The 22,933-nt window shown below is 41.4% G+C and overlaps 2 protein-coding genes and 1 long non-coding RNA gene across 7 annotated transcripts in view; all 3 read left to right on the top strand.

Annotated features, from left to right (window-relative positions):
• Nucleotides 1–234: 234 nt before the first annotated feature.
• LOC130515518 (uncharacterized) lies at nucleotides 235–5,704 on the top strand. Its single transcript, XR_008947202.1, has 2 exons — nucleotides 235–607; nucleotides 2,771–5,704. It is a non-coding gene; the product is annotated as an uncharacterized LOC130515518 (long non-coding RNA).
• Nucleotides 5,705–13,747: 8,043 nt separating this feature from the next.
• On the top strand, nucleotides 13,748–22,475 carry smarce1 (SWI/SNF related, matrix associated, actin dependent regulator of chromatin, subfamily e, member 1). 5 transcript variants are annotated; one of them, XM_057015815.1, is made up of 11 exons: nucleotides 13,748–13,877; nucleotides 14,356–14,413; nucleotides 15,564–15,607; nucleotides 16,220–16,318; nucleotides 17,690–17,782; nucleotides 18,653–18,784; nucleotides 18,950–19,121; nucleotides 19,260–19,432; nucleotides 19,575–19,676; nucleotides 19,812–20,052; nucleotides 21,076–22,475. In XM_057015815.1, the coding sequence occupies exons 2-11, from the start codon at nucleotides 14,407–14,409 to the stop codon at nucleotides 21,411–21,413; spliced, it is 1,401 nt and encodes a 466-aa protein (XP_056871795.1). In that variant the 5' UTR covers nucleotides 13,748–13,877; nucleotides 14,356–14,406; the 3' UTR covers nucleotides 21,414–22,475. The 5 variants fall into 5 exon arrangements, with proteins under 5 accessions (XP_056871795.1, XP_056871798.1, XP_056871797.1 ...); XM_057015817.1 differs by having other exon boundaries at nucleotides 13,749–13,877; nucleotides 17,690–17,770; XM_057015816.1 differs by lacking the exon at nucleotides 13,748–13,877 and adding an exon at nucleotides 14,088–14,105.
• Nucleotides 16,351–22,933, top strand: part of caskin1 (CASK interacting protein 1) — a 209,578-nt gene continuing 202,995 nt past the window's right edge. Inside the window, exon 1 of the mRNA XM_057015782.1 lies at nucleotides 16,351–16,354. The gene's annotated coding sequence lies outside the window, so the exon portion shown is untranslated. The remainder of the gene's footprint in view (nucleotides 16,355–22,933) is intronic.

Genomic DNA, 22,933 nt, shown 5'->3' on the forward strand with positions numbered 1-22,933 from the left:
GGCTACAATGTCAGTGAGTCTTGGAGTGCGAACATGTATGTAGACGGCAGCAGCGAAGGAGTGAGGATGAGGAGATAGTGAGGGGAAAAGCGAGAGAGAGGAGTGGAGGAGGGGTGTCTGCGAGGCAGACAGAAAGAGAGAGGAAGGGAAAGGGGAGCAAAGGAGGAGGGGGAAGGAAGACAAGCCAAGTGTGCACAATATTCATTCAAACTGACAGAGGCTGTGTGTGTCCTGGTTTACACTTCCCTTTGCTCCTCTCTCTCTCTGTTTCTCTCTCTCCCCTCTCTCTCTCTCTCTCTCTCTCCCTCTCTCTCTCTCTCTGTTTCTCTCTCTCGCTCTCTCTTTCTCTGTGTCTATCCAGACAGTCTGCAGTTTCCAGCAGCAGGATGAAGAAGACACAGGAGAGCGACTGGGGAGGGGAAAGAAAGGGGAAACTGTGATAAACACCAGACAGAGCGGAACAGAGAGAAAACAGGATGTACAGAGAGTGAAAGAGAGAGATAGGGGTGACTTGGCATTTCAGTCTGATCAGAAAAGAAGGAGCTGCAAAAAAACAACAGAGGAATGCAGAGAGAAACAGAGGCACTCCTGCGAAAGGGGATTTAGGGTGAGTCCCTTTGCGTCTTTAATTTCCTTTTTTTTTAATGTTGGGTGTTCTATTCGTGGAATGGTGGTGTTGGTGTTGGGGGTTTCTCAACCCTGACATCTTTACTTTCCATTGTGGCTGCGCCAGAGAGCGCCTGCTTAGCTGGCAGACATTAACACGATGTGACAGTGTGTCAGCGTGTTTGCCGACACTGATGCGAACGCATGATGCAACGTCGGGGAGAAAGGAACGCCCAGAGAGGCAGAGGAAAGAGTGGCGAGCTGAGCGTGCGAGTGGAGTAAAGGACGCCAGAGGTTGCATGCACGCTAACGCTGCCGTGCACGCATCCGCGCACGCATCCGCGCAAAGAGGTTTTTCATTCATGCTTTTATTTACACGTGTACGCTGCAGCTGAGCATGTGGCTGCACATTGTTCACTTGTGTAGATATTCATGTTGCATGTGTGTGTGTGTGTGTGTGTGTGTGTGTGTGGTGTGTGTGTGTGTGTGTGTGTGTGTGTGTGTGTGTGTGTGTGTGTGTGTGCATGTCGATTAGATTGAAGTATTGATCGAGTCTGGGCCAGGTAGAGAGATGCAGACTTGGTCACACACCCAGACGCAAAAGAAAGGGGGGAGGTGTTACACCTCACACACGTACCCGTTTACACGTATTGTTTATCTAAGTGTACCTTGAACTTAAGAAAAACCAAAAAACACTTTGCGTCTAGTCTGTCAGACATGCTATCAATGAAAGTCTCACCAACATCAACTACCCACCCCCCCCCCCCCCCCCCCACCACCACCACCACCACCACAACCACACACACCCGCACCCACACATATGTAGACACACATATGTAGACACACATATGTAGACACATTAGTGCAGCAGTTTCCACAGAAATGGCGGTGCCTCCCTTGAACTCATTCACCGGGGGGTCATGGGTTCAAGTCCCGGGTGGGGGAGGGGCAGCAACTGTGTGGGAGAGTGAGTGAAAGAGGGAGGGAGGTATGGACGAAGGCCACTCACACACTTACTCGCCTTCCCCCCACCCTTATTCTGCCACCCTCTACGCCCCCCACTCCCCCATTATTTACCTCCCAGTCCTGCCACCGTAATCTGTCTTCTCCTTCAGACACACATGCATTCACGCGCAGCCATGCACATGCACTCATACACAATAAGCGGTGTTAATTTAATAGATGGGACTTGGACAATTGCGTGGGATTTTGAGAGAGGGAGGGTGTATTAATGTACACACATGCATGTAACATCCCTTACACACTGTGTGTGTGCGTAGGTGTGTGTTTGTGTGACTACATTTTAAGAGATTACATTGCATTACATGCATTTGTCCACCACCATTACTGGGTGTGTGTTCAGGCATACAATTTGTGAAGTCACCTGTGTACATGCTGATAGGACGTCCTTGCATGTACACGTGTGCGTGCGTGTTATCATCACAGAGCCGCAGGCAGCAACAGTTAAGGTGGAGCCGAATACAGACCGGCAGATTTTATCCCAGCAGCCATTGCAGTGGTGCAGCCTGGCATTATTTTTATCTTTCTGATGATACCCTTGAGCAAGACACTCAGCCACCTGCCTGCACAATCAGTGATTCAGCAAGGCACATTTTTAATGAATACCTCATCTGAACCTCGCAGGACGTGTCATGTGATGCTCTACATTTCTTTACACGAGCCTTTACATGCCTCTTTCTCTTTATCAACAAATTTAAGAAACCAATTTTGACTGAGCGCAAGCACACACACACACACACACACACACACACACACACACACACACACACACACAGCCTTTCTTTCATAGGAAACAAGAGCAGCCGACCTTTGACCTTTACCATTCAGCCTGTCTGGAAAATACCAAGCCTGGAATCGATCAACACTCCTCTCACCCAGACGGTCACCCGCCACCCCCACCACCACTCACCCTTCCTATTCTCTTCGCTCACCCTTGACCTCCCCACCCCACCCCATCCTCGCCAACAAGACGTTATGCTGTGAAATTCAATATTTAAAATGCAACCACTCCAGCCAGTGTCTCACTAAAAGGCTGCAGGCAAATCACACGAACAGGGATATGTTTGCCGTGCCTTAAGCTTGCATTCAAAAATAACCGCCTGCATAAACCGTGCACATGTTTGATTGGATACTTTTCTTGCAGTGGCTGTTTGGCAAGCGCTGTCGCAGAGGCGGTCTCAACTGACAACCCTGTGACGTGGCCGACAACAGAGAAGCGAACCCAGTTGAGTGATTGCCACGAGCTTTCCCACTGTATGACCAGTGGAGCTGCTTTTGCTCTTTCTTTGCATTAGCAAAATGGAAATTGTGCCATTATTAGCATCCACTGTGAACTAAGAGAGAAAATAACCATAATCCTTTGTAGGCTTTGAAGTCATGATGCACTGACATTAACATTTGTGGAAAAAGCACCAAGAGCAGCACAATCTGATCATTTCAGATGCTCTGCTCGTCACACTGAGAGGCAACCATAAATAGAACTTCTTCACAGCTGTCATTTGGGCATGGAATTGCAGGATAATCACAGGTGCTCCAAATGAATTAAGGTTGTGATCCAGTCAGAAAAATGGATTCAAGGTGCTGTTCTTGTGCAGGATGTGTCTTCAGGAAGGCCCCGACGCTCTAAATGGAGCCTTCATATAATTTGTGACAGTATTACACCTGCGTTTACCTGTGATCTCTCAATATTGTGACTGTGGTGTAAAAGGTCTGTTATGCTTTAAGTTTTTTATATACATTTTTAATGTGCTGCATGAAGGCTCGGGAGTAGCTGATTTGAAGATTTTAAAGATACTAAGCATTTAATTGAATAAACTCATTGCTCTTGGACATTTCATAGAGCACTACATGATATGTGTGTGTATGTAATACAAAACAGCACTTATAATAAGTGTATAACGATCATTTGTCAAAGTCAATCCATGTGAAGTGATGTGATTAGTGGAGATCATTACGAAGGGCAATTCGTCACTGCTTCCTACCAGAACTGTGAAAAAACTGAAGTCAGAGAGACGGTCCGGCCATCGTGCACTGGTGACATCATCTCAAATCAACGGGTGCACGACAGCAACTGTGGAATTGTTCAGCCGTCAGTCAGGCTGCGCTCACGTCAACATGATTACAGGGCAAGTACCTAAATGGGATCTCAGCACTTGTAAATGTAACCTTGTTTAGTAGGATTTGCAGCTGTTTTGGTACAATCCTGTCAGGAAAAAGGTGCACAAAGTAAAAAATGGAGAAATTAAAAAATGCCAACCAGAGAAACAAGTCCAGCTGAGTCCTGCACAATGAGGCACCCCCCCCCCCCTCCTGAAAAAGCAGAAAAAAACAACTTGACACAGCATCCTGTGGCATGGCGAAGGTGCAGCTGAGCCAAATCATAGTGATCAACAACAGGAAGTTGGCAGATCTTATCTGGTTGATGTTGATGACCGTCACGACTAATGCATCATTTTTGAAATTGGATTGGAGCGTGCTCTGCTGCTGTGCTCCACCAGAGCAGCTGCTTCGGTGTCCACCGCAGCTCCGGCTGAAGCGTGCGTGCACCTGCAGAGCTGCCGTCTCTCCCTGTTTCAGCATCCTTCAGCCTGCGTGACAGCTGGCTGTCGACACGACTTTGTCAAGTCTTTGGGGAACATTCAACGCTGTCGGTGAGTTTTGTCTCCGAAAAACCATCGACTGTTGAGTGTACCCTGACACTTGAGCTCCCTTCAGAACAGCCACATGTGTCAGTGCACATTTCTGAAGACATAACACTATTTCATATTTTGTACCATATCATGTGTAAGAACGCTTGTTTCCCTAACTTGTGTTTCTTCCACACAGCCATCGATATTAGGACCTTCATCGTGTTTTTCTGGGGAACAAAAAAAGGGCTTGACAGCATGATATATTAACACGTTTACTGAATTCTTTGGCAGTTCTGAACAAAACTGGCAGCTCTACAGGCTTTAGAGGTACAGTTTAAATGACAACTGTGGCAGTTTGAAGTTATGGTAAATGAAGAGTCGTGAATAGAATCTACCGCCACGCTTTGGTTAGTTTTCAGGAACATTCAAGGTCATCTTCCAATGGGATTTCAAGGTGTTGCAATTTTACCATTTAAAACCTGCTCTCAATACTTTCCGCAGGACTTGATTACTGGGACTCGTTCGTTCTATCACAGAAACATCTTAATGACTAATTTCTGCAACAAAGAGAAACTCGAAAGAGCTTTTTCTCGAAGAACTCGAGGCAATTAGACCCATCTTCTCATATACAGTAGCTTTCAGCGACTAAGTAAATTCATTGTTTTCTTTTTTCGTCTTAAATCCGTTGAATATTTTTTGTATTTTTAATAGTGAAAGGGGCTGGCTGCTCACATAGCAGCCCATGTCACAATCGTTTCTTCCGATCATTCAGGAAAGCTCACTAAGAAGCTTTGGAGGGTCACATATCTATTTCAAGATTTCTCCAGCCTTTAAATGGAGATAGTTTATTTAAAACTCATTAGACTGTATCAGCATCAATGTGTAAAGTTCAAATCAAAAAGCTAGTGTTAATGTTAGCAGCTAGCACCTTCTCGATGTTTTGTTTTCATATTTTGCACTGACAAAGTCCATGTTAGTGTGTGATCTTTGGGGTCAAAGAGAGGGAAGCTCATCTGCAACATGAAGTGGACTGCAGGCTAAATATAGCGAACAACAGTGTTTGCCTCTGCCTGTGTTGAACCAGCAAAAAGAGAAAACAGATGTGGCATTAAAATGCCATCAGTATAAAACCTCAGCTCATGGAAGTCCACTTATCCATATGTTATTTCGTCCTGATAATGTCTGCTCCTGTAACTGGAGAAGCTCACATGGAATACAGCTCAGCAGGATTCCGGTTCACATTCATCGCTGTCGGTGGGTTGGTGGTGCTGTCAACTCGCCGGTCGATGAATGACCACCGTGTCTGTGCACCGCTACGCTTCTTCTGATGCCGCCTCCATTGTTGCCATCAGCCGCACGCTTCGTTTGTGTTGCATGTGTCAGTTGTGTGCAGAATGATGGTGTTCAATGAGGAATTGCATTGTCAAATAAAGAAAAGATATTAATAACGCTGTGGGACACTTAATTGACTGAAAATTGACACCATTCAACAAACAAAAAGTGAGTATGTGCAGGCAGTGAAAGAGGATATTAATTAGGTAGATGGAAAAAACAAGAACCCTATAGAACAGAAAAATGGAGATAAAATAAGACAAGAAAGAAACGTGTGTGGGTGTGTTGGCTGCCATCTCTTTAACAAGGTCAACGATGAAGAGGCACATTTCATATAAACTCACTTTTCAATGATAAATTCCTCTGACATTGACTGAGGACAGAGTGAGTGGAACTGAGTATAAACCGTGGCCAGGTAATAACTGGTGCATCCAACAAACGTGGCATACCAAAAATGATGAATAGAATAACCACAAATATGTTGGAACGATACAATTGGGACTCTACAAACACAAAGGCAGATTAAAAATGCTGTGCAGAGAAGCACAAAGAACGGGAGAGAGAAAGAAAGAAAGCTTAAGAATTAATGTTAACATTCCTATCGGGACCCCTCTGAACCCTCTTGAAAAATATCTACAGCTACAGGACAGGCTAGTTATGATAATAAATGAATAAAGGTCAGTTGTTGATTTGCTATGTCCTTTAGCAAACAACAGAGGGCGCAGTTGTGTGTAATATTCCTGTCTCTTTACTGACTATATTTATAATAAATGTGCAATAGTATTGGACTATATCACAGCTACAGTCCAGACTGACCTTTATTTTCATCATTGTCAGTTTTCAGGTCTATTGGTTACAATTAAGTGTATTAATTAATATTTAAGAATTTCACATCTCATCTTCTTAACCGCGCCATCCCTTTTGGAGTCACAGAGGGTCCACGATGGGCACGTCCTCCCCTGGATGAGTCGCCAGTTCATCGCAGGACCTATATGAGCATTTGTGGGTTTGGTCCCTTGCTCAAGGGTACCTCAGCAATACTCTGAAGGTGTTCTGGCCCAGTTCCTGACAGACTGAGTTACCAGCGGAATATGTAAGAATTTGTATCTATCAAATTACATTCCTTTGTTGGAATAATGGCCATTAAGCTGCTCAAATCACAGTTTTGACTGTAAAGAGAACAGAAGATGTGTTGATGTGTTGCGCTTGGATGCCCGAGAAACATGTGGGGACACTGCTAATGTAGGACAGGAAAGGGGGCAACAGCAAGAGGATCTGTCATGATGATGATGATGATGGTGATGATGATGATGATGGTGATGGTGATGATGATGGTGATGAGTAATAGTAAAATAAAGACATATATGTCATCCTCTTCCTCAGTTCTTCCAGACCAGAATACCAAAGATGCAGATGATGATTAACTGTATTAGGACATTTAATACAAAATTAAAATAGCAATATAACAGAAATTGGCTAAGCAATAAAGTATTTAACGTTTAACACACACACACACACACACACACAGACACACACACACACACACGCGCACACACACACGCACACACACACACACACACACACACACACACGTCCTTGTACTTCAATCGTTGTGCGGACATTCGTAGATATAAAACATTCCTCAGCTCCTTCTCTAAACTAACCCCCTGATCATAAATGTAACCTTAACCTAAACTTCAACCTTAAAACCACGTCTCGAGCCTGAAACACTCCTTTGAATTCGTCCGAATCAGCCAAAATGTCCCCACTTCGCAAAAATGTCCCCAGTTTGCTAGTAGAATGCAGAGTTTGAGAGCGCAGCAACACACTCTCTTGCTCTTTGAGGTCACAATACCATAAACGCAGACTGACCTCTAGCGTCTTAGTCCTGTAACTGCTGTCAATTTTAAACAATTAAAGACATTGAAATGATAATTTAGGATTTATGAGCCGTTCAGAGCTTTTACAAGAAGTTTTGCTGATAAAGAGTTATAGCTGGAGGGAATCAATGAGGAGAAATAAAAGAAAGATAAATCTCTAACACTTATACCCTGAATTATTAATGTGATCTCCGGATCTCAGTTTAGAATAGGAGGAAAGGAATATTTTACTAATACTACTACAACATATTTCTATTTCTGTACTAAAATTGTACAGGCAGTGTCTTTCTTGCCTCTAGTCTGAAGACATTTATTAAATTGCCTAAAGATTTACCTGGCAGATTTAAAAATATCGACACTTTTTGCATATAAAGCCACTGGCTTTCATTGGGATCTTTAATAGGTCTGTCCACTGTTTCAACCTGTTCCAAATCCTTTATATATTGATCTCCAACTCCCAAAGTCCTTCCCTCCAACAGAGGTCCCGTCACCCTGTTTTCTATTCAAACTTCCGTAGATAGATCTACAACAATGAAAAAACAAAATATCAATTCTGTCAACGGCTTCATTCTTTTCATCATTCAGGTTGTAGCAACACTCCAGTGTGGAATAATTTAGACAGACATTCAGGCTTAAGTTAAATGAACTTGTCCAATAGCAAAAGAGACACAGACACTGTTGACAGCAGCTGCCATGTAGAGCTTTTATATGTTTCTGTCCAAAAACGGCAAAATATCTGACCAAAATACTGTAGAATGTAGTTAAGATTTTAACATCTGTCTTTAACATCTGTGGAAGTGCCGTGCTGTCTGGTGATGCTGCTGGAAGGACCAGGTTAGACACCCTCCCTTCATTTATCAACGTATTAAAAATCCTTAAACAATGTGTTGATCAAGCCTTAAATGAACTCTCCACTAACAATTACACACAGGAATCATTTGGTGTGAGAGTTGTCCGTATTGAAGTTTTTACTCTGTTCTAAGCTGGAAACTTCCTTCAACGTGCAGATGTTCGCATGCAGTTGCTCACCTTGGTATGCGCGCGACAGGTTCCTTGCACTGATTGTTACAATGGTTTTATCTGAGCATTCTGAAAGATTCCAGACTTATCTGAGCAGTCCACAGTGGATGTCTGTGTGTGTGTGTGTGTGTGTGTGTGTGTGTGTGTGTGTGTGTGTGTGTGTGTGTGTGTGTGTGTGTGTGTGTCTTCAGCACTCTCGCAGGGCCTGTTATCTTCCACCAAACAGGCTTTCAGCGTGAAGCACTCCTGTCCGCCCCCTTGTCTTCAGAATTCTTCTGCATGTTGAAAAGCAGTGAGAGTTTAATTTTTTCCATCTCTCAACATCTTCCAGACTCTATTTACAGCCATGGTGCTTCTCTCTGTACAGCAAGTCCACATATTTTAACACTTTATCTTGAAACAGTGGTTTGCATCAGATTTTCTCTTATGTTTATGTCAGGCTCATGCATTAGCAGCAATCATCTGGGGTTCTTCTTCACCTTCTTCCCGTACAGCCTGTTGATACTTGGTCTTGGGAAGAGCATTACTGATCAGCCAAGCTGCTGATCAGTAATTGATCAGCAGCAGAATTGATGTTAAGGATAAGGATAAAAGACTTTATTGATCCCCCATCGGGGAAATTGCACGTTACAGCGGTAGCCCATAGTGTACAATACAGAAAGTACTAAAAAAAATAAAAAAGACTGTTCTATTATGTACAGTGCTATGTACATCGTACAGTATATACAGAAATGAAAAATTATGTACAGGAGTGTGTGAAGAAAATATTATATTATATGATTATATAAGAAAATATTATTATTATTATTAACCCACTCTATTCACTAAAGAAGCGTGAAACCTCAGCCACAGTTTTTCTGCAATGCCTTTGGCAGCAGCACCTCAAAATGTGCAAAACATTGTTGGTTATTATAGATGGAACTTATCCAGTCCACATTTTTGTTGACGGTTGACCGCCAGAAAAGGAAAGATCCCTGCTGTTTGGTTTCTGGCTTTGCTTTGGTCCGGCACCCCTCTGGGTACCCCAGTGGAGCACATGCAAACCACCGTTTGGGTTCCATCTTGTTCCCGTTCCTCTTAAATCTCTTTCTTCACTGACGTTGAGACGGCCAGCCCTTATTGGTTCTCCCCACCTTTGTAGTCAGACTTCTGTCTTTATCTGGTGGTGCAGCTTTCTTCCAGTCTGAGTGATGGATCCACGACTTCCTTTACGCACTCTTTACAGCCGTTGCCGTTGGCAGCAGAACTTTTTCTCGATGACCGTGGTGAAATCCCAGTCTCCTGGTCTCAGTTGTGAGTCGGCGACCTCAATGGTTTCTGCTGGAATAGAATAAAACATTTCATAGATGGCAATTCTGTGTTAGTTGGCATTATGTGTGGGCTCAGTGATAAAGAGGACATGCAATTCTTTCCTGTATCATCCATTGCCTTCTTAGTTTAGATTTTATTCTGCCATTGTATCTTTCTGCCGGTCCCGTTTTAGTTCTGTCTGCAGGTGTTTAGCTATTAGGGAAAGTACATTATACACAAAGTGGCCCATTGTCACTCTCTGAAGCTGGAAATGATCTCATTTATCAATGCTTTGGCTACTGTTGCTGCATCCTGGTGAACACAGGAAAATATTTCCATCCATCTTTGTGTCTTTGATTATTACGCAATTTTTCTTCCCGTCACACTTATTTTTCTGGATGAAATCTGTACAGTCATATAGAAATGGATATTGTGGTTTTGGAAATTAGCCACACACATTTTTCTCAATAAGCTGTGAATGTTTTCTTTATTGTTGTTTATTATTGTTGTTGCTGATTATGTTGTTATTGTTGTTGTGTTGATTGATCAATAATTAATAATTAATTCATTTTTTCGAGACGCTGCATGGCCAATGGCTCAATATAGCTGCACACCTGAACAGAGTTTTGGGGAGGATTAGCTTGTGCTGTGGTCATTTGTAGATGTGATTTTCATTCTTGTTTAATCACATTTGCTGGTCTGATTTCATAGAATTCTGCTGCATACTTCACAAAATGCCGTCATCAGTGTGTCGTCTCTTCTATCACTGTGTATATTGGTCTGCATCTCTTGCTGTCTGATCAGCGTTTGTGTCGCCATTAGATACTTGATGTGTATATTTTGTGTGTGCAGCACAGTCCAGCTATGGCAGCTGGGAGTTGTACCAGCCACCAAAGCTAGAATCCAATATTTGTGGTTCATATCTTTCCCAGTCAATGTCACCATGCCGCTGTACTTCCATGTGGAAAATGCCCATTTGCTATGAGCACATAATAAGCACCTAATCTGTATGCTTCTGTTAGGGCATTTAGCTCTGCTGCTTGGCCAGAGTAATGTTCAGGTCTTTGTAGCACTTGCTCACTGATGGATTTCAGACAATGGTGATTGGTGGTGCAACCTTCATTGGTTAAATGTGAGACTGTAGCGCCGTCTTGCATGAGAGGCATCGTGCTGGCAGTTTATTTTGGGTTAGAATAACAGCTACGGCATGTGACACCCGCAAAGTGATTGAAAGAAATCTCATTTACTGGAGGAATATCTTTCATCAGTTCCTCCTCTTGTCCTCCTCTGTCAAAAATATATCTACTCAATGTTGATTGTAAGTCTTCTGGGGTCTCTTCAGCTGTCTGGTTGAATGCTTGTGCATGTGCCTGTACACTAGGTGACTTACCCCATGCTTTGGCACTCCCCAATTATTTGTATTGTCACACCTTCCTGAATCTTCCTGCATCTTCCCAATTAGTACCCCGTCGGTTTTGTGAGGGACACATGTGGAGAGGTTTGTTTCTGGAACAGCTCTTCTTGATCAGGTGTTAAATTGCACGCTGTTTTGTCCCAATGGAAATGTGTCAGGTAGGCACTGGTGAATGGAAGAAATATTCCGCATATCTGTGATCAGGACCAGTTTATGGTTGTAAAACATGGTGCAGTACAGGTGTTAGTTGGTTACTTTTTGAGCCTGGGCCTGTGGTTCTTAGCTTGTAGCTGTACCGATAATTCACAGAATTAACAGTCGTTCCTTCTTCAAAAGGAATCCCTCCAATTCCCAGAGTCAGCATTAAATCTCTTCCCAGTAGATTCATTGGTGATTCAATGTCAACATGTTCCGACATCGTTTCTTAATGCATTTTTCATTTGCAGACACAAAAATAGATCCAGTGGAGAGAATGATGCTGAGTACCATTTTTGTGGCTCTGAAGTCACACAAAAATGTTCCGCTGTGTCTGTTTACAGTCAGAGTAACTCCATCTTTCACACCATAGTTAAGCTTAATTTTCAAATCAGGCAATTTCTTTCTTTCTATGGGTTGTAATGCTTTTCTTTGATCACCCTGAGTGTGTTAATGTAGGTGTGTGCATGCCTGTGTGTGTGTGTGTGTGTGTGTGTGTGTGTGTGTGTGTGTGTGTGTGTTAGTGCATGTGCATCTGATCTCGGTCTAGTCATTTCAATGATCCTAGATGGTTAAAGTCAGTCTTTCTGCCCTCCTGTCTGTCACCCCTGTTTCCTGCAGTCTCTTAACAGTGTCCTACTTCACCACACTTGAAGGACGCATTGCTGTGCAGGCCCCCACCTCTTTCCCCGCCTCGTCGTCATCCTCGCCGTCTGCATTGTGATTCTGCTTGAAAGAACTCAGTCCCTTCTTCCAATTCGCATGTCCTGCGGCACGGTCGGTAAACTAATGTGGTGGGATTTTGTAAGGTGCCAAATGGGTTTGGAAACTTGGTCATTGGAAAAATGTCTGCACGTCCCACAATTTGTGTTGACTTTTATGTTACCTTTGTTACATTCCAAACTTGTCCTGTTTTCCCATGTCTCAATTCTTGTCCTTCAGTCCCTTTAGTTAACGTCAGGGACACCCGGTGTTTCAGGAAGGTTGAAGTCGGCCAAATTTGGATAAGGGGAAATAGTCAGAGGAGGCTGGATAGGATAAGGAGGAGGTTTGAGCATTGGTCCTTATAAATCATGTGCCTGTCTTCTTGTTGTGATATTGTCATCTTCTTGGTCAGTCAATGCGAGTGTTTCTCAGCTTCTCTTCTGTGCTTCTCTGCCGCCCCTTCCATCATCATTCAGCTTCTGCCAACCAAACTTGCTATTTCATACCCACATGACTGTTTTTGGATTATTTTACTGTGAATATCAGGTACCAATTTTGCGCAACTTCCTGAATTCAGTTTACCATTAAAACCAAAATCATGCTTCCATTTACCCAGATGTTTCACGTTCTCCTCATCGTTCAAGAACATGTGCTTTTATCACCTTCGTATTTAGGAGACATTCCTCCTTTTCAACATTTATTTCCCATTTGACCTTTTACTGGTAAGTCCCAGACTCGCCACTGATCTACAACTTATTCAACATATTTATTCGGATCTGGCATCTGGTTACAAATGCTGGCAAAATTTATTCTTTTCTTATTCTATTCTGATACATTCCAGACTTGTCTAACCAAAAAAAAGAATCAGGACAAAGATAATGAAGCCAAACTAAACACATGGTGCTGACAAATGAAGACTTGATGTGTCAGAAATCTTTAATAGTCATATTTGTATCTATTAAATCATTCTGTTTTATACTTAAAACCACTCCTACTGCTTTATTATAAAATCAGTAGAACACACATGGTTATACAAACACAGTGTAATGAGGCTTAAAAATGTAATGAGTGTAATGAGGCTATACTACATTTCTGGAACATGTTGATTCAAACATGGACAGCTAAATTCCCTCTATATGGAACTAAGAATTCTACAAGTGAACTATTTTTCTCAGTGAGATGATTTCATTATGATCTTTCATTATCCCCCAAAGGGGATGATAATCGGAAAAAGTAAAGTGTGATACGAAAATAAGAAAAAAAAATCTGTCTGTGAAGAGTTAATTAACTCCTGTAAAGCCTCATTTCCTCTTAACAAACCAGTCACCACTTCCCAGGACGAAGGTCATCCATCCTCTGATCTATCTCTCAGCGGTCCTTTTCTGAAGTAGTGATTAACACCAAGCAAAAACTAAATCTGCCTGGGTTTGGGTAAAGTTACTAATCACTTCATTAGTCAATCAGTTAGAAAAAAAATCATCCAAAATCATACATGCATAAGTAAATATGATCTAAGAAAGGGAAAAGTCACTAAAAACTAAAAGTAAGAACACAATTGAACATTTATTTCTAGTAGCTGAGACAAAATACAGTAAAAACCTATCCTTATTACAGTGTATTTGCATATTATTAAAACAGGAGCAATTCAATCATACAAGCATACATTTTCAAGGGTTTCAAGCTTTTATTCTGAAACAAACTTTATGCGGACTGGAAAATAACTACTTCCGGTCGCGAGATAAAGGCGGAACTAACGGCCTTTTTGAGGGAACAAAGAGGGATAGTGTGAGTATACGTTAAATCTAACAGTCATATTATTTTGTTCTGTACTGATTCATGTTATCGAAACCAAACGTTTAATTTACATTCATTTAACCATAACATACAGCTACAAGTAAAGTAGCACATTGCCTCCATATAAGAAGTAGCAACGCTAGCCTGCTTTGTCCTTTAGCCTGATACCGCAGGTTTATTGAAACACTGCCGACTTTTGACTCCTCTTCATATACGCAAGTGTGTTGATTTAGACCATTTATATTCTAAACGTTTGAATTGATGTAAATAAATAAACATGACCACGTGTTGTGTTATTTTGTCTTATTAAATCCGGCAGGGCCGCGTTGGCTAACATTAGCTGCTAATTCCCGAGAATTGGGAATTGTGTCATTCATTGTTGTTGTTTATTTTGCCGTCGATTATGCACATTTTTATGGCTAAATCAAGTAACGAGCTTGGGCGCATTTGCTCCTTTTTCCTCATCCAGGGGTTTCATTATGGCAGCAAAGTCCTCTCATTAGGCCAGTCTTCAGCAACGATGTCAAGTAAGTATTTAAATAGTTCTGACTATGGTACTGTTGGTCAATAATAATAGATTACATTACATTATGATTTGTTTATTTAATTAAATAAATGTAACAGTTGTAATGTCATTTTTAAAAGCAATTTGGGCATTCTGTTTTGTGTGTAATCAGTAGAAAGTCTGTTTTCACTAATCTGTTAAATTATTTGTTGATCAAATCCACATTTCCGGATAGTTATTAATATCTTTGAGTTTCGTGTGAATTTGACTGTTGCAGAGGTTATCTTTATGAGTAGCCATTGTCATTTTTAAGTGTGCTCACCAAATTGTCTTTAGAATTGCAGCCATTTCGTGCAATATGCCAGGAAGACTTATAGTATTTTGGTAAATGACCACAATCACACCTACCAGTTGTGGTTGTATTGGCTTCAGTAACTCAAAAAGATGCTTTGTCCAGCTTATGTTTAGGTGCTATTATGATTCCTGAACACAGATTCATGTTAAATCTGTGCTGCTGCCACGATGTGGTGGGCCATTATCGTCTGTGCTGCAAGATACATGGCAAGAATGTCAACACAATTTCTACACTGTAGATTCCCCTGGATTCCACGTCCTTTCTCGCACTCTACTCCTATTAATGGCTCCTAAATCATGTCCTTGGGAAGTTATAATGAAATTTTAAGTAAAATTTGATAATGGGCCAACAAACAGGTGATTAAATTTTGGTTTTATATATTTATATTACACACACAACCTTGTAAACGTGTACAGTTATTTTTAAGTTGAACATTATCCATTAAAAAAAGACAATTCAGATCTCTTTCCAGGTGCCTATTTGGTGGCTTTTCTAGCATTATACTTTGATATTATTTTCATAATGTCTGTAGATTTAAAAAAAAATCTTATAATGTATTCTCCCACTCCACAAGCCTTTAAAAATTAATAATACAATATTATTTATAGCCTGAAAATAGTTAACTGTGTTGGAATAAAAAAAATAGGGTTATATGGCTATTTTTGTCTGGACTGAAATGTAAACATTTGCTTAATTTTAAATTGGTCTAATGGTTGTAATGATTACATCATTCCTCATTAAGGACTAATTGAGTTCCTGTTTCAAAGATTTGAAATGGGCACACAACTCATGTGTTTCTTCTGTCTTTCTCACACAGAGCGACCGTCATATGCTCCCCCCCCTCCCCCTGCCCCAGCAACCGTAAGTGTTTTCATTGATTTTACTACCCATTTGGAGACCTCACGGTCGTGCTGGCTCTCTCCACATCTTTAGTGTCCATCCACCTCCTACCTGTCCCTACACTTTGCACAACTTCCATCGAATTGCTGTGTCAGAGCACATGGTGATTGGTGCAGATGCGTGGAACTCATCATCACTCTCCACTAACCTGTCTAACTAGCACATCCTAAAGGTCTTGAGCGGAACGCTTTCAACCTCTGCTGTGTAAATTTGTTTAAACCCCACATTTTATGGTTTCTTTTCAGTTTGATAAACGTTCCCATGGGCAGGAAGACTATTTTCACGTGACTGATGAAGTGCAGCTATAGCTAAATAAGAGCTGGATGTGAGCATGTAGCCAACCTGTGAATCCCCTTTAACGTTTGCATGTTGTGTATTCATCTGGGATGGCAGCCTGCTGGCCAGCTGCCCCTCTTGCCGTGCATGAAGACATATCATGGAAAACAAACAAGCAAAGCAATAAGCATTATATAATTTCATGTTCCCCTTTCACTTATTTCTGTTTATCCCTCTTCCTCCTCTTGTTTGTGAACCATTTCTCATTCGTGTTTTGTCTCATTTGTCTTCCATCAGCAAATGCCTTCCACCCCAGGGTTTGTGGGCTACAATCCTTACAGCCATCTGGCCTACAACAACCTCCGGCTGGGAGGGAGCTCCGGAGGCTCCAGCAGGGTAATGAATTAATGGAGGGAATTTGGGGGAAAGCAAGAATTAAGTAGATGGGCTCCAGTTAAAGAAGCCGTTTGTATTTTCCAGAAACGTATTAAATACTGTCAAATACTGAGGCAGACATCAATCCAGGTCATGAGTATTTGGAAAACTCTTGGATTTGTGTCGATGTCCTGGGTCATGACAGTCAGGCCGCGTTACAGCTCCCGCAGTTTGTTTTTGAGCCAGCCACCATCATTTCTCCTGCCATTTATCCAACGTTTTATTTATGTTGGATAAATCAAGTTGTGTAGAGAAATGTTTCAATATTGGACGGTTTTAGTATTTACGGGGCTTAGAAATACGAAAGTCTGAGATGGACACAATCACTAATGGGTGAGTCCAAATGGAGTGAAGTGATGGTGATTGATAACTTTTAGAATTTGCTGAGCCTTGTAAATGCACAACATTGGCTACACGTTGTTTTTCGTTCTTGAATAAATAAAATGTACTTTAAGTGATGCTCTGTTCCAACCAAACTAAGATATTGCCAGATGTTTTTTTTAATAAACCAGGCGAACCAGCGGGAATTAAAAACAGCTCATGCTTAAGTTGTAGTGCATTACGCTTGTTGCACATAGTAGCAATGATCCTGCATCCACTTCTGCCCTTATAGATCATTATTATTGCTCTTTAAGATGTTGTCTCCTGTCCTGGAAAAGCACGAGGCTGTACCGTGCTGCATCAATATCTTTAATGCCATAGATTCACACATTATAGAGTAAATAACCCAAGTATTCACCCAGTAAAGTCCGTTTAGAAAATGTTCAGAACCATTCCCTTTTTTAGATAATGTTGAGTCTTTTGCTGGGGGGAATCAAATTTTTTTTAATGAAGTTTCACTCAAAAATGAGAAAGTGAAAACAGAAGTTTAGATTGTTTTACACTGCCATATGTATCCCTTTGATCTAAAACCTTCCTGACTGCACTGTATATTTCTTAATGAGTTTACAATGCTTGCAGATATCAGTACATGTCATATCATTACATATTCCAGCCATTGAGTTTCTATTTTTTATTTGCATATACATAAAACGTGTGCAAACATATTTTTATATATATATATGCTTGTTCTGTCATTCTTCTAGTAACAGGTAATTCGTAAATAAATAGTTTTATTATATCTAATATCCTTCCTGTCCATTGTGTGCAGTTTACCTTCATTGTTGTCTATTTTACTCGCATCCATTTATGTCCATAGCAAAAGGCTGTCCAGTTCTACGTCTTCAGGGCCTTTTTGTATATTTGTTTCTTTCTACACATGTCACCGGGATCACATTACTACTGTGTCCTCTGTTTTTACCGATCTCCTCTTCTGTCTCTCTCCTCCCACAGAACTCCTCGGGCATCACCGTCCCAAAGCCTCCCAAACCTCCAGACAAGCCTCTGATGCCTTACATGCGGTACAGCCGGAAGGTAAGCAGGAAGGTAAGACACCCATCCACGGTGTCTGCTTTTACTGCTTGTCCTCCCATCCCCTGAAAAATTCACAGGGGTTTTAGGGTGGGAAACAGCCAAGCCATGACGCCTTCACCACATCTCAGCTCTCCTAGTGATGAGATGACTCTACTCTATTACAGCAATCTAACAGTTAAACATCCTGCTTTTGTTTTCTATAAAAGAGAAATCACAGCAAATTTATTTTCCTCCTGCATGCACAATCTTCTTCTGCCTTAATTTCCCACCTTTTTGTGCTTGTTGCTGCTTCAATGATTCTTGTTTCCCACTGGATTTTTTTTTTTATCCATTAAAAACACCACCTGCAGAGGTACCAACAGTTCGGGGCACTACACATGAAAAAAGCACCAGTAAATAATTACTAATAATTAATTATATATATATATAACAGTGCAATTATTTAATTAGATATATATATAATTAATAATTGCACTGTTAGTAGTGCCATTGGCTATTTAACTAGGTCTATAGGATAAGACTAACGGGTATTGATATTATTGAATAAGGAAAGTTGGTTTTCACGTCACCCATGTTTTAGTTCTTAGAAAGAGTGCAGGAATATTTGGTCAAATTTAGTCTCTGATTATTTTTAATGTGAAACTGCTGTGATTCATGTGTGTTGTCTTAAGTTGTAGTTCTCTCAGCTCTCAATTGGTTTACATTCTTCCAAAGCTGTTCCCTCTGACTCTATGTACATTTCCTCCATTATTCTTTTAGAATTACATAGAATGATTTTAACTGCAGGTGTTCTGTAGTAACCAATTATTTTTGTGTGTCTGTCTGGGGGTGTGCTCCCTTTTGTGCTTGTGTGTTTGTGTCCTGCATTTGTCTGCTTGCAAGGTATGGGACCAAGTGAAAGCATCCAATCCAGACCTGAAGCTGTGGGAGATAGGGAAAATAATCGGGGGGATGTGGAGGGACCTGAGCGACGAAGAGAAGCAGGATTACCTAAACGAGTACGAAGCTGAGAAGGTGAGCTTCAAGACCTTCCTGTTTAATTTGAAGCATATAACAAATAAATGTCTATTCAAGTCAGGAACTGCTGTTGGTTCAGTGACATTGATAACCTGGAACATTGCATCGAGTTTAAGGGCAGGCTCTTGTAATCGTAGCTGCTCCTTTTCTCTTCCTCCTCAGATTGAATATAACGACTCTCTGAAGGCGTACCACAACTCACCGGCATACCTGGCGTACGTCAACGCCAAGAACAGGGCTGAGGCGGCCATGGAGGAGGAGAGCAGGCAGAGGCAGAGTCGCATGGACAAAGGAGAGCCGTACATGAGCATTCAGCCTGCTGAAGACCCTGATGGTAAGTTTTGGATTAAGGTCATTTAGTTGGATTTTAGTGTATATGAATAGGTTTAATCATGTTATCACCCCTATATTCGACAGATCTACGGCACATTACATATTGTCCCTCCACATTTACATCCGTTCCTCTTTCCAGACTACGATGATGGATTTTCAGTGAAGCACACAGCGGCCTCTCGCTTCCAGAGGAACCACCGTCTTATCAGTGACATCCTCAGTGAGATTGTCGTGCCCGACGTCCGCTCAGTCGTCACTACGGCCCGAATGCAGGTCCTGAAGAGGCAGGTCCAGTCTCTGATGGTGCATCAGGTAGGTGGAACACAATTGCGGGCGACTATCAGGGCAGGAGACCTGATGATTGATCAATGTTCTCCTCAGCACATACTAAGTAACAACATTTATCTTTGGCCTCTAGATAAACTGTTTCTGCCTTTATGTATTTGTGATTCAGAGAAAGCTGGAAGCAGAACTTCTGCAAATTGAGGATCGTCATCAAGACAAGAAGAGAAGATTTCTGGAAACTACAGACTCATTCAATGCAGAGCTAAAGAGGGTACAGCAGCAGCTTCCTTACTCAGAGAAAGCTAATATCAAAAATAGTGTTCCGTCATGTGTAAGGCCTAGTTGGAGTAACGCTCTTTATATGTTCAGATATGAAGGATCACTAAAAGCATGTGTGTGTCTGTAGCTGTGCAGTCAGAAGGTGGAGGTGGATATGGAGAAGCTAGCGGCAGACATGGCTGCTGCTGAGGAGGCTGCCAGGAGGCGCGTGGAGGAGCGGGAGCGGGAGGCCGCTGAACAGGCAGAGAAAGCAGCTCAACAGGCGCAACAGCAGCAGGAGGCCGCTGGAAACAAAGCTGCAGAGCAGAACTCTGCTAATTCAAACTCAGGGACCAAAGATGAGGACAAGCCTGCACCCATGGAGATGGGTAAGAAGCACTGAAACATATTTCTAGTTTTAAATACAGATGCACCCAGCTGACATTTAATAATGATCTTATTCTTTGGGGCGAGTATCCATTTACCTGGATTATTGTAAATATACATCCTCTTTGTATATTCCAAATTCTATTCTATTCGATTTTATCTTATTTTTCTCTGCGTGCTCTTGCTGTTGTTGCACTGTAAATTTCCCCGTGTGGGACAATAAAGGACCTGAATCTGAATTCTTCAGGGATACTCTACCAGTGTTTGGAGGGTTTTTCCTTTATTGTGACTAAACAACATGTTTCTCTTTGTGTGCTTGTGCAACAGTATTTTTTTTATTTTTTTTACAATTTTAATGCAACTAAATTGTTAAAACATTGACAAATGATGCATCATTAATTACCGTATTTCCACGACCATAAGGCGCACCGTATTAAAAGGTGCTGTTTCAGTTATGGTGCCATTTCTGTATTTAACACATTCATAAAGCGCACTGGATTATAGAGTGCAGGCATACCGGTACGCTAGCTTAAAACATGCACGCTAGCGTGTATTTCGCAATGTACTCACGTTATTTTTTGATCTATGCTCATCCACAAATCCATCAAAGTCCTCTGCGTCTGTATCCGAAATGGCTTTTGCGAAAGCCGAAAAGCATTTACAGATTTTGGAACTCGATGCACACATAACGCACACTGCATTATAAGGCACCCCGTCCATTTTGGAGGAAAATTTAAGACTTTTAAGACTTTGTGGTCGCAAAAATACGGTAATGTTAGCTAATATTTGAAATTACTAGAATTTACAGTTTCTGCGTAAGCTATTCCACCTGCAGCTGCTTGTGAAAAACCTGTAAAAACAATACAAAAAGACATTTAAAACAATCTGTTCTATTACACATTTATATAATATTGGTACTATCATAAAACACTGAACCTAAATCCATACCTTTTGTTGTGGACATTAGTATGTCCCCGAAGCCTTCAACATTTAAATAATTGAGGCTTTGTTCTCACTATTCACAGATGAGGAAGCATCTGCAGAGACCCCTTCAGACTCCCAACCTGCTCCAACACAGGGTGCTTCATCTGACCCCCTTTCTGATAAAGCAGCCCCTCCTTCAGAGCCCCTCAGGGAGAGTGGTCCTCCCAGTAGCAGCGATGGAAGTAACTGTAGCGTGACCCCTCCCTCTTCAGACCCTGGAGCAGCAGCCACTGAACCCCCTGCTGCACAGGAAGCTAGCACAGCTAGCCCCAGTGTGGCTGCAACAGCACCACCACCTCCTCCCCCTGCAACAGAAGAAGGAGGCCCGCCACCACCACCTTTGCTCCCACCAAATCAGAACAGCCAGTTTGACATATGAAGGTCAGGTAGTCGGATGGCGACCGCTGTAGAAGCCCCAAGACTGCCGGAGTAACGGTCAACAGTCGGTGTCTTTCAAGGATGTAAGGTTTCCATGCTCACGACCAATGTAGAAAGTTACAAAGTTGTCTCACTCTGACCTGCAGATGTCAACTTCCACACTTCAGGGTTTTTTTTAAATTTGAAGACTTAAAACAGGACTAGAAGTTAAACTGCTATCCTCAGGCTTGTTATGGATATTAAACACACAGGTCGCATCACTGTTGCTACTGTCTGCTGTCAAAGTCAATTTTGAATCCACCATTTTTATTCAAGTGCACATGTCCTAAAAGTTGATCCAACAGTCAAGAGAGAACAGAATAGAGAAAAAAATCTGCTTTCCTGTGCTGCTGTTGCTATGACAGTGACTTCAGGAGCACGCTGTAGAGTAATAACTGTGACTGTAGGCCAACAAACCTTCAGATCAGCATTTGTTCTTTTCACAGCTGACCTAAAAGATTCAATAATCCACGGCCCACTGCCATAAAAATACCTTTTTTTTCTTTCTTTTTTTTGTAGGTTACACGTTTGCGTGATTTGTTAAACAACTACTGTTATTTCTGCTTTTTTTTTATTTTTATTTTTTATAGATCTGTTTAAACCTTTGTAGACAAACTTAAATTTAACAATTTTGTATTAATGCTCCTCAAGAGAGAACAGATGCTTTTTCAGGTCCTGTTGACCGGGCGAGGGGGGTGATGTTTCCAGTTCTGAGGTCAGGCACAAGTGCATGCACCAGTATTCTGCATGCAACACTAAACATTTTATCAGGACACCTGGAGGAGTTCTGTATTTAACAGATTTATGTAGAAACAATAGATGCCTATTAATGAACATTGAATGCAAATATCTTTGATTGTTCCGCCTCTGAAATTGAGAAATACTCACACCCCCTCGTCCGAATATACCCCCCCTTACTAGTTTTTTTACTTGGACCTGACTGTTTTTAGTAATCTGCCTGTTTTACATCTTTATTTTGTACTGTCGGAACATATTTACCCAAATAAAATGTCTTCTCAGTCTTTATTGTCTTAATTTTCTCTTTAAGTGATTTGCATTTTATTTTTGAAATGAATCAAGCTGCAATAAACAGGATGAATAAAATAGTCTAATAGCTGCCCTTAGTTCCTTGTTTTATTTATTAGATTTCTGTAAAACTTTACGTAATTCAGCTACACTAAATGTGATTTCAACCCTTTATATCTTCGAAAGGATATTTTTGGGTATCTTGGAGTGAGAATGCGGAGCCTGCAAAATGAATAGCAACAGTTGTTTTTTTTGCTGTGACAGAACCTTTGGTTAAATTATACATTTATTCTTGTCTGAATGGCAGAGCTCCAAAAATAATACAGTATCGTGGGGACTGGACACTAGGGGAACCATAAATGAAGAACAATATAAATTTGTGTTATGCTCAACACAAATTTATACAACACAATATCCAACATGCGGTTTAAATGTTAAGTGTTAAAGGATAAGGAT

This window comes from Takifugu flavidus, chromosome 18 (assembly GCF_003711565.1).
Source record: "Takifugu flavidus isolate HTHZ2018 chromosome 18, ASM371156v2, whole genome shotgun sequence".
In the NCBI taxonomy this organism is placed as follows: domain Eukaryota; kingdom Metazoa; phylum Chordata; class Actinopteri; order Tetraodontiformes; family Tetraodontidae; genus Takifugu; species Takifugu flavidus.

What these genes read in the sequence shown, in the direction of transcription:
- smarce1 (XM_057015815.1), top strand. An exon ending in GCTCCGGAGGCTCCAGCAGG is followed by an intron (nt 16,319 to 17,689) that starts GTAATGAATTAA and finishes CTCCTCCCACAG; the next exon opens with AACTCCTCGGGCATCACCGT. An exon ending in TCAATGCAGAGCTAAAGAGG is followed by an intron (nt 19,677 to 19,811) that starts GTACAGCAGCAG and finishes GTGTGTCTGTAG; the next exon opens with CTGTGCAGTCAGAAGGTGGA.